General features: G+C 34.7%; 2 protein-coding genes across 7 annotated transcripts in view; one reads left to right on the top strand and one right to left on the bottom strand.

Moving 5' to 3' along the window:
* The window catches only part of LOC122534470 (acetylcholine receptor subunit alpha-like), a 126081-nt gene extending 121529 nt beyond the window's left edge, over positions 1–4552 (top strand). For 4 of the 6 annotated variants that reach the window (XM_043665121.1, XM_043665117.1, XM_043665119.1 and 1 more), the window contains 5 exons: positions 122–258; positions 562–720; positions 2261–2443; positions 2694–2907; positions 3041–4552. In XM_043665121.1, coding sequence (XP_043521056.1) covers positions 122–258; positions 562–720; positions 2261–2443; positions 2694–2907; positions 3041–3238 — 891 coding nt within the window. In that variant the 3' untranslated portion in view covers positions 3239–4552. Of the gene's footprint in view, positions 1–121; positions 259–561; positions 721–2260; positions 2652–2693; positions 2908–3040 lie in introns of those variants that run through there. The other 2 variants (XM_043665120.1, XM_043665122.1) reach the window with 2 other exon arrangements.
* A 3937-nt stretch (positions 4553–8489) lies between these two features.
* LOC122534466 lies at positions 8490–10672 on the bottom strand. The gene is made up of 6 exons (XM_043665109.1): positions 10253–10672; positions 9775–10067; positions 9489–9632; positions 9309–9423; positions 9045–9222; positions 8490–8973 (listed from the first exon to the last, which is right to left on the bottom strand). The coding sequence occupies exons 1-6, from the start codon at positions 10463–10465 to the stop codon at positions 8798–8800; spliced, it is 1119 nt and encodes a 372-aa protein (XP_043521044.1). The 5' UTR covers positions 10466–10672; the 3' UTR covers positions 8490–8797.
* Positions 10673–10792: the final 120 nt, after the last annotated feature.

Here is a 10792-nt window from a genome sequence, read left to right as displayed (position 1 = left end):
CCCCCCCCTTTTATTTTGTTTGCGTTCGAAAGGTATTTTTCCTTTTCGAAAAAAAAAAAAAAAAAAAAAGAAGAAAAAGGAAAGGAGTTGCGATGTAACTGACATGATCGTTTGATTGCAGGTCAGCCTATCAATTTCGATTCTACTGTCGCTGACTGTGTTCTTCCTCCTGCTGGCCGAAATTATCCCGCCCACATCGCTCGTGGTACCGCTTCTCGGTAAATTCGTCCTTTTCACCATGATCCTAGACACCTTCAGGTATAACCATCGACCAAATATTTCTAAAACACTTTGCTCCACTAACGTAAGTTTGTGGAACTAACGTAAATGCAAATAAGATTCGTAAGATTGTAAACGAGTTGTGCAGCGAAGGATTGGAATATCCGTGTTTCTCATTTTTTTTTCTTTTTTTTTTCTTTTTTCGATTCGAACAATTTTATCTGGAAATCAGAATTTGACTCTCTGCGCGTTCGACGCGCTATTTTTCTCTCTTTTTTCTTTTTTTTTCTTTTCGTTTTCCAGCAAATGAGAAGTACGATGTAATGTAACGTCTATTTTCAGTATATGCGTAACCGTGGTAGTCCTCAATGTTCACTTCCGGTCGCCACAGACGCACGTGATGGCACCGTGGGTCCGTCGTGTTTTTATCCATGTTCTGCCAAGACTACTGGTGATGCGCAGGTATAATACGTCTTCGAAGAGATCCAATTACGATTCCAGGCAAGATATGATTTTACCGAGCATTTGGACCAGCCGTTGGGTCTATGCCAAGCAGCATTAGAACGTTCATTAGTGGCCTCGCACGTGACGTTAGTGTCACGTCGTGTCTGCAACCATTAGCACAATCCACCACTGTCTCTCTCTCTCTTTCTCTCTGTATTCTCTCTCTTTCCTTTTCTCTTTCTCTGTCCACTAAACTGGGATTGAATTTATTCATTTATTATTCACCGATCTCCAGTTTCGGCCAAGATGCAAACGAACAAATGCAATGAAGTTGAAATCGATATTCCATTGAGAACGAAAAGAATGACCGAAGAAGAACGAAGACAAAAAAAAAAAATGACAGACATGTGATATTCGAAATTGATATATTGAAGTCAAACTGAAAAGACTTGAGAGCTGATCATCAGGAGGAAGAGATTTGCACAAGGGCAGGGATTGAAAATTTGCCCGTTCGATCCGTTCATCTCGTTCGAACGATTCCGAGTCCATTGCACATTAGTCACTGTAAATGCAATAGCCACGGTTGCTCGACATCTCCACACGACGTTATGCACAGTTCAGCACGTTGTGCAGCACCTTGTTGAAACTTTCTGTCTACACTTACTTGCGTACAGCCGTAACGTTCATCGAGTAATTGACTCGATTCTCTAATAAATCACCGTGTGTCCACCGACACCGATGCTTGACACACATTTTGCCTTACGACAATCATATATCATTCCATTAATTGTAATAGCATAGAGCGTAGTTTCACGAGCTTGAAAGTGAACATATTCCATTGTTACAATAGTGAGATTCAAACAAACCAAAAAAAAAAAGAGCTTGTAAATACAAACTACATTGTAAATGCATATACGAGCCATTTAAATTAGTTTTTACAATTTCCTATATGCTTGTTAATACTTTACTGATATAGTCTCAAGCCTAAAAGATAGTTAAAAAAGTTGCAATATACTTTCAATTATATTTTACACGACATTGCTGGGCCTTTAAATTAGTTTTTACAATTTCCTATAGCGACTGCTTGTTAATACTTTACTAATATAGTAAAGCCTAAAAGATGGTTAAAGATAGTTAAAAAAGTTGCAATATACTTTCAATTACATTTTACACGACATTGTTGGGCCCTTAAATTAGTTTTTCAATTTCCTATGGCGACTTTACTGATATAGTAAAGTTTAAAAGATAGTTAAAGATAGTTAAAAAAGTTGCAATATACTTTCAATTACATTTTACACGACATTGTTGGGCCTTTAAATTAATTTTTACAATTTCCTATGGCGACTTTACTGATATAGTAAAGTTTAAAAGATAGTTAAAAAAGTTGCAATATACTTTCAATTACATTTTACACGACATTTTTGGGCCTTTAAATTAGTTTTTACAATTTCCTATGGCGACTTTACTGATATAGTAAAGTTTAAAAGACAGTTAAAGATAGTTAAAAAAGTTGCAATATATTTTCAATTACATTTTACACAACATTGTTAGGTCTTTAAATTGTTTGATAGTGTAATTATACTCTTCTGTTTGGCAGGCCGCAGTACCAGATAGACAAACGTAGCATGAGTGGCCATCACGGCCAACGTGTGATGGTCAGAACGTGCAACGGCCTCGAGTTACGAGACCCGTCTCTCTTTGTAGAGACCTCGGCCTCGGAGCTGGTCGAGTCCTCCGTTTTGTTCCCGAGTCTCGATTCGCGGGACGAATTACACCCTCGGTACGTAAACCTCTTAATCGGCAATCAACGACTCGAAAAACAGCTCGCAGAGGTGAAACATCTTTTTAATCTTCTTCTTTGTATTATCACATTAACTTCTTTCAACTATTGATATTAATTCCGTGGAAGGCAAAGTCATACTTTTTGTAGGTAACACAGAGAAACAGATGAGGGATATTTTAACTAAAATTGTCATTTGTCATAGAAAAATGGGAGAGAAAGAAACGAAATGTGTGATGATGATTATTAGGGAATTAGAAGCTGTGAATTTAGGAAGCGCGTGTCGCATTCACGGTTCACCAGCGGCCACGGCTGCTCCTCCACCGCAACTGCCGACCGAGGAGAGCGTGGACGCTCTCTGCAACACTCTTCATCATTGGCATCACTGCCCAGAACTGTACAAGGCTATCGAAGGGATCCGTTTCATCGCTGACCATACGAAGAGGGAAGAGGACTCTACCAGAGTACGCAGAAAAAGCTTTGCCTTTACTTCATCGTCTAACGAACGCTAAGACAATACGTCACCTAATGTGTTAATCAACTAATTATGTTAATGTCATTAACTGTCACTAATTGTCAATCAACTGTGTTCAACAGGTCAAGGAAGATTGGAAGTACGTCGCGATGGTGCTTGACAGGCTATTCCTGTGGATTTTTACACTAGCTGTGTTCGTTGGCACGGCAGGCATCATCCTGCAGGCACCAACGCTGTACGACGATCGCACGCCCATCGACGTGCGGCTGTCCGAGATCGCTTCCACCACTGCCAAGCCACAAATCTTCACAAGCCTCTGAGAGACAATTTGTTCAATTTCGTTACCCTCACGCATCGCTCACGTGCGTTACACACCGTACATACGTATACAATGTACTACGCAACAACGTAAGAACTAAAACTATGAAACTATGAGTTGCAAGCATTGGACATCCCCCATGGGACATTCACATTTGCGAACGATACATTCACTGTGCTGTCAATCATTCCATGATGGTACTTATAGGTTGTACGGAAAGTCTGTTAGCTGTTAAATCGACATCGATGACCTTCGATCGCCATTTTGCTAGATCCGAAGGGGCCTGGTAATCTAGTCCTATCATCGTAATATACTTTCATATACTTTCGTCGCTTGACTTGATATCGGATCGACTCGTTTGATCGGGTGTTAGTTGTTTCATTCTCGCGGATTCAGGCGATCGTTCGTTTTTATCGAGAGGGGAGATTGATTGATTGGTTTGTAATAACGATAACGATCAAGTATGTATGTACGTTTCGAGTAAGATACATTGGCAAACGTGTCCCCCAGGTGTTGTTCGATCTCATTCGAATTGAAACAGAGGTTTCCCTCGTCCTTGGCGTAAAACGACTGAAAGACTGAAGCCTCGGTGAATGAAAGGGAAAGAGAGTCTTCGACTTTTCGGCGTCGTGTTGCACGACTGGCGGCCAATTAACTGCGAACACAGTTCCCTGCTCAAGGCGAGGATTTCTCGAATCATACGCACATCAACGATCAGAATACGCTAGGAATAAACGCTAATGAACATGAACGGATATTATAGACGAGACGGGAGCGAGGTGTAAATTGTCATTAAATGTATTTCTTGGCACCTGGTAGCACTCTCTGGAAGTGTCGCGTCTCCAAACGACGACCACGACACGTTTTTCTGTTCTGTTACCAACGGTGAAAACATACATGAACAAACACGAGAATGCGAGAGGCAAGAAATATATTTTTGCATGGAGCCGTGCGTTGAAAGCAAACGGTTTTATTATACGCGAGGTGATCAAGCTGTCGAGGACGTGTACGCAACGTAGAATTAAAATACGGAGAGACGTAAAAGGGGCTCGATTTTATGCCAGTTGCATAATTGTGATTCTTCAACGGTGTAAATTACATTCGAGAACAACAGTCATAACATTAATTCATTATTTAATTGTTGAAAGGGACACTGAATGTTCCCTTGAAGGACACATTTTTTTTTTTTTTTGCCATTCGATCGCATTGAGGTGTTGTCGTGTTTCGATTCGCGAGGAAAAACGAAAGAGTGGGACCGACGAATGTTGCATTTTAGACACGACGTAGTTTCGAATCGATCTAAAAAAAAAAAAAAGAAAGCGGGAAACGATCAACGACGAACCAAAGCGGTCGTAGAAATTCTGGAAAGAAGAAAAAGAGAGAAAAAAGGGAAGGATCACAATCGTTGATGTAGGTGGCATGGAATTCGATGAATGCTTGTTGCAGACTCAGGAAGAAAGAGAGAGAAGAAACAATGAGAAAAGAATATTGAACATTTTCCAAAGTTTACATCGAGCCTGTAACAGTGGGGCCATATTTTCACAAACTAAAAAAAAAAAAAAAATAATAAAAAATAAATAAATAAATAAATAAAAACGGGGAGGGGGGAAAAAAAGAATAGAGAACAAAGCCGCGAGTGTCTCTCTATAGTTGTGTGAAGCTGTAAATTCTAAATATCTGTATCCGCATACGGTGTGCAAAAAAATGGCGTGTAGAGAAGAGAAAGAAAGCGTCGGGCCTAAGAAAGTTTCACCGACTCAACTTTTATTGCTCATAATAACGTAATATGTTCGTAATAAGATACACTTTCGTAATTACGTTCGTTCCAGCATCACCGACGAACCGTGCGAGACGTTTATTAGACGTAATATTAACGTAGCGTGCATGAGGCGACGCAGGAGAGCATGGTGAAATGCACGAAGGGAGAAAAGAAAGAATATGTAATGTGAAAAAACGTTGCAACTGTTTATTATTGCAATCGCGTTCCGAATAATTTAATTGTCTTCCTAAGCTAACGAAAAAAAATTAATGACTTACTTTCGATGGGCAACAGTCACGCGTTCCCTGCTTCGCTGTTGCTCCCTCTCAATGAACACGCGAGAAACAAACGAAAAGAAAGAAAGAAAGAAAGAAAGAAAAAAAGAAGAGGATGATTGCAAAAAAAGGGTGGAAAATAAGTAGAGCCGAGTAATTGGTAAAATTACTAGTTAATAATTATATATATATATATATATATGTATGTATGTATGTATGTATATATATAAGTATATATGAATAGCCAGGACTTCTACGTCTGAAAGAACGAAGCAACGATCCGCTGCTTAAAAATCCTTTTCGACGAGATTCTCTGTTTTGGCTGCTGATCGTAGACTTTTCAACCAGTCCTACATTTGAAAAAAAAAAAAAAAAAAGAAAACAACCTCGGCTCGTTCGTGTGTGTATCACGACGAACCACAAATGCCTGCCACCAGTAGTCGACAGAGACACACTGAGAAGAAAGAAGAACATTTTGACAATTTTGTATGCACTACTCCGAGAAAAACTAATCAATGAATTACTCGACGATACAAATTCTTCTAGCAAGTTTCATCGTTATTATCGTTTGTAATATGCGAGAGCTTCTTACGGAAACGATAAAGTTAGGGAGAAAAGATGTTTCGAGGAAAAACGAAGAAACAGGAAATTAGCTTGTGGTTTGCGCGGTCATCGCCTATAGATATGGATTTTACATGTGGATCCTGTGTTTATTAATACTTTTTTATTTTAATTGTTTGTCATTCGAAAGAGAGAGAGCGAGAAAGAGAGATAGAGAGAGAGCGTGAAAGCGTGAATGTGTAAAAAATATTAATGAAACAAAAAACAAAAAGTAGAAAAAAAGGAAAAGAGAAACTGATTATACGTTATTACGAGGAAGTAAGCGCAGTGATAGTTACTCAACGTAAGTTACAAAACAATTTAACAATATATATATATATATACATATATATATATATATATTATATATATATATATATACATATATATATATTATATATAAATATAAATATTATAAATAACCATTACCACACACGATAAAAGTAATATGGCAAGATATTTTGTGAGTGTGTCTATAAGTCTCGATTATAAAACCTACGTAAATTAAGCAGACAGTTTATCTTCATTCACGAGATCGAAGATGTTGTTCCCATAGAGGAAGAGATTTTATAAATGGTGTGTTGAACTTTTAACGGTCGTCATTCACATGAAATGGCCTTATATTCAGCACTCGGACTCACAACGCATTCAGGGAGAGAAGTGTTGCTATATTAAATGTAGTTTTACTCGTCGGATTGTGCGTAGCGCATAATCAATCAACCTATTGATTGAATGTGTGATCATCGATTATGTACTTTCACTTTATACGTGATTTTCATTTGTTAAATACGGAACAATGTATTCATTCCTCGAATGAATTGTCAGAATAGCGACAAATTTAATTTTTAACTATTAGTACTTAAATACGTTCTCTTTTTAAACAAAAATATTTCTTGCTTGAGATGTTACAGTAAGGCATCGGGCTTGTATATTTCAAGTTAAGTGTCAAATGAGATAGTGATCTATAAAAGAAATGTGGAACTTTAGTTTTTCATATTTTTTTAGTAAAATTTCGCAACACTATTTTGATACCGCAAAAGATCAAGTTTAATAAATCCACAAGTAATGATTTCCAAACAATAGGATATAGAAAAACTAACTATGTTTAAGAAACTGAGGTGTAACTTTGAAAATGTCTTGTAAATAAAGTATCAACACCTTGGTTCTTGTAACTTCTACTTTTCTGTAATCTTAGACTGTTTGAAAATGATTTTATATTAATTCAATGATACACTATTTTGTCTTCTTTAAAAACCACAGATTTTAAATTAAAAAATCCATTGTATTTAGCAACTATTTCATATGACACTCAATTTGCGTCGTCCTATCCAGTATCCATTTGCAAATGAAAAAAAAAAATTTTTTTAATTATATTGAAAAGCAAACATGTATTTGCATATTTGGAAAAAGAATAGAAACTCCCTTCAGATATTGATATGAAAATACGGTCGCTTGAATAATTTTATTATTAATTGTTGTCAAGTTGAAAAGAGTGTATTATGCATTTGTATAATACAATATTTTATGTATAAGTTTCTAAACTGAATATTTTAACAATTTTTAGGAATACGATATTATCAAGGCATACAACGCTGCCGGTATATTGAATACAATTTTATTCGAATATTCGTTTATAATATTTTTAATTGAACTGTATAACATCGTGGAACAATTCAGCCTAAATACATGTACTATATTTTATTGACACAGTCCAAAATGATCGGAAATAAAACTTTATATATCTAGGAACAACGTGTCATTTAAATAATACTTTCTTTCTAGTAAAATACGCACAGGAACAAGATGCTCTAGTTTGTTTCAATAACATTTAAGTTTATATGCTCAAACTTTAACTTTACATAATCTATTTTGTGTGTGTTTATATATAATAATAATCTTTTTTCCCTTAAATTTCTGTATAAATAATTCTAAATACCAACAAAATAATTTGAAAGACAACTATTATTTCTTCTTGTACTTCAATTAAAGAAGTTGCAGTTATTGAATATCAGATTAAAAAATTATAAATGATCCTTTTACATTCCTGGATCAGGATTTACATTCTGCAATTCTATTTACATTTATATACAAACAGAAAATTATGTATTTTTTTATATTTTAAATAAAAGAAAAACTCAAGCATCGAATATCATTTAGAATATAATTTGTCTTTAGAATCGTTTAGAGTATAACTTGCCTTGAGAATATTGAGTTGCTTTCCAAATAACAATTTTATTGTTTTAAGATGTGTTGCTTTGTGTCACAGTCTTAAATTTTAGTTTCTGCTATAGATAAAAGATTCGTTTATCACATTATCGTCTATTATCATATATATATATATACCTCGCAACATCGATTTCATATGAATGAAGGCAATATTAATAGCAAATAATTATTAAGGCGAGTATAAATACTATCGTTATTAAGGCATTCTTTGTCAAAATATCGTGCCTGTAGCTTAATATTTAAAAAGTAAATGATAAAATTGTAAAAGTAGCAGTTGCATTATCATAACACTTTAAATTATTTCTTAAATAAACATTCAATTTATATTAAATTATTATTCGATAATAATCATTAAAAACCTAAATTTAAATTTATAATTAAGATAATGGCATAATTTTTTAAGTACTCGTGCTTGTATAAATATAAACAAAATTCAATTCTAACGTCATTAAAAAATTTAATTAATCTCGCAAGTCTTAAGAGAGATATCGTTATTTGCGAAACGCATCCTTAATTTGTAAGTATATAAATAACAGAATTTTCTACGTAAATAGGTGTATATCTATAAAATTCTTAAATAAACTTGATTTTTATGTTAAAAAGTTAAGAGATTTTGTGCATGCTTTTGTTTCTTTAACATTTTTCATTAAACTTTATAAATGGAGTTTGTAATTGATGATTCGCGAACCATCTAAATAATTTATTCATTTTCAATTTGATTATATTGTTTTATAATCTCATCTTTTTGTTCTTCAGTTATCTCTTTTGTTCTCTCTGTTTCAATTAATTTTCCTTCTATAAAATTATCCTCTGACATAGAATCATTTTCCTTTGTTTGTCGAATCTTTTTAATTTTTTTCTTAATAGCCATAGCACCTAATTCCATTTGCAAAATCACAATTAATATCGCATAATAGTGCATAAATATTTCGTTTGAATGTACTTACAGAACAGAGTCTGCCAAAGTTCAGCCCTTTTTGATGTTTTGTTAACTAACTTTTTTAAAGATTCTCTATGCCGTTTTTGTATTCCTGCCAGTTCAATCGCTTCCCGTGTTGGCGAGGGAAATAAACAAATTTCTAGCCAATGTGTAGCTCTCGCACATCCTATAAATCTGAACCATACCTAAAAATAACATTAAAAAACACATTGTTAAAATAAAGTAAATACTGTCATAAATAAATTCATAATAAGCTATTTAACAAAATTACAGAATCTAGGCACTCTACTATGAACCACAGCCACAAGCCAAGCTGTGCTTTTGTGTGTTCCATATTTTCCGGCCATAACATCAACTTTGGCACGAATAATACATATAAGTAAATCCTGAAACAAACACGTATCATGAAGATGTTACGATTAAAAGTACATGAAATTTTTAATATACCGACCAACTAAGGCAATGAAGGTAAAAAAATAATTTGGACAACTTTCTTCCAGCATTGTGAGAGGCGCATAATAAGATTCTACAAATATTTATTATAATAGTATCAATCGCCTTGTAGAATAGAAAAGTGCTCACTACTGTACACCATCTATAAAGAAAATTGTAAAAGATCATACAATAAAATCAGCATTATTGAAATTTATTTAAAAATCAAGTTGTAATGTCAGTACGTTGTGAAGTTATATAAAGGATCAAGCATATGCTAAATGTTAAGATAGAAGCCGCTTTACTTTTCTTGGTATGGGTTCATGATGAAAGACACAAACAACAAATTGACCCAGCCTTTTATCCAAGCTCCGTGATATAGGATTTCTATTCCTGCCCGATGAAAGTAAAAGCTTTTATGTAGAATGACACCCAGCTCCTCGTGTATCACCTCCCGTCCTCCAGTGAAGAAGCTTAATATTTTAATGTTTGGTGACTTTAGATAACAAATACTGCCAAAGCAAAATCCACATTCCCATACAGCTTTGATTATTCTGTTTCTCTGCATCAATGGAATGCGCATACGTCGAAGTAACGACTGTGTTAATAAATGAAAATTATCAAATGTACAGTCATTAGGCTCTGTTATCCTTTATCTGCACTCTTTGTAAATAAATGTCCTCCCCCCCCCCCAAAAAAAAGAAAGAAATAACGGACAAGTTCATTAATTGACACGCTAACACGGTAACGTGTAGAGGTATAAAATAAAATATTGAAACTTACATTAAGGCACTTTTCGTACATAAAATACAAAACAACCCAAAACATAATTAAATATCCGAGCAGCACATCGGACCTTTTGATTCTCGTGTCATTTATAGGCTGCACGTTGAACGTTTCTTTATCCCATAAATTCGGAACTTTCGGAGTAAACTGAAAAATCTCGAGGAACGAGCACAGACCGATCATGCAACTGCTTGCTATTTCTTCCAACATTTTAAGTCCTTCGAATCACAATAACTAAAATTGATTAAACAAAGACTTATATCCGAAATTATGTATCCCTACTTCTAATTATCCTCACGAATAAATTTGATCCAAATTTCGAGCGTGGCTTGCGAGAAATTAAAAATTCTTCGACCTAATGTAATGTGAAATGATTAATTCTGCTATCTCACCACTATGTGGCGCTACTATTTCAGCGACCATATTTTCACCTGCAAAAAAANAAAAAAAAAAAAAGAAAACAGAAAGAAAATTAAGAGTTAACTGCATCTTTATGATTAGATTCTCAGTTCTCTTGCTACATACCACTTTAAAATA

Source organism: Frieseomelitta varia, unplaced genomic scaffold (genome assembly GCF_011392965.1).
Source record: "Frieseomelitta varia isolate USP_RPSP 00005682 unplaced genomic scaffold, Fvar_1.2 scaffold_60, whole genome shotgun sequence".
In the NCBI taxonomy this organism is placed as follows: domain Eukaryota; kingdom Metazoa; phylum Arthropoda; class Insecta; order Hymenoptera; family Apidae; genus Frieseomelitta; species Frieseomelitta varia.
This window is presented reverse-complemented; position numbering and strand designations above follow the sequence as displayed.

Coding starts and splice junctions, on each gene's coding strand:
- LOC122534466 (XM_043665109.1), bottom strand. CDS start 10,465: ATGTTGGAAGAAATAGCAAGCAGTTGCATGATCGGTCTGTGCTCGTTC. Junction 10,068..10,252: donor TGTACGAAAAGTGCCTTAAT/GTAAGTTTCAAT, acceptor TTATTAACACAG/TCGTTACTTCGACGTATGCG. Junction 9,633..9,774: donor ATGAACCCATACCAAGAAAA/GTAAAGCGGCTT, acceptor TTTTCTTTATAG/ATGGTGTACAGTAGTGAGCA.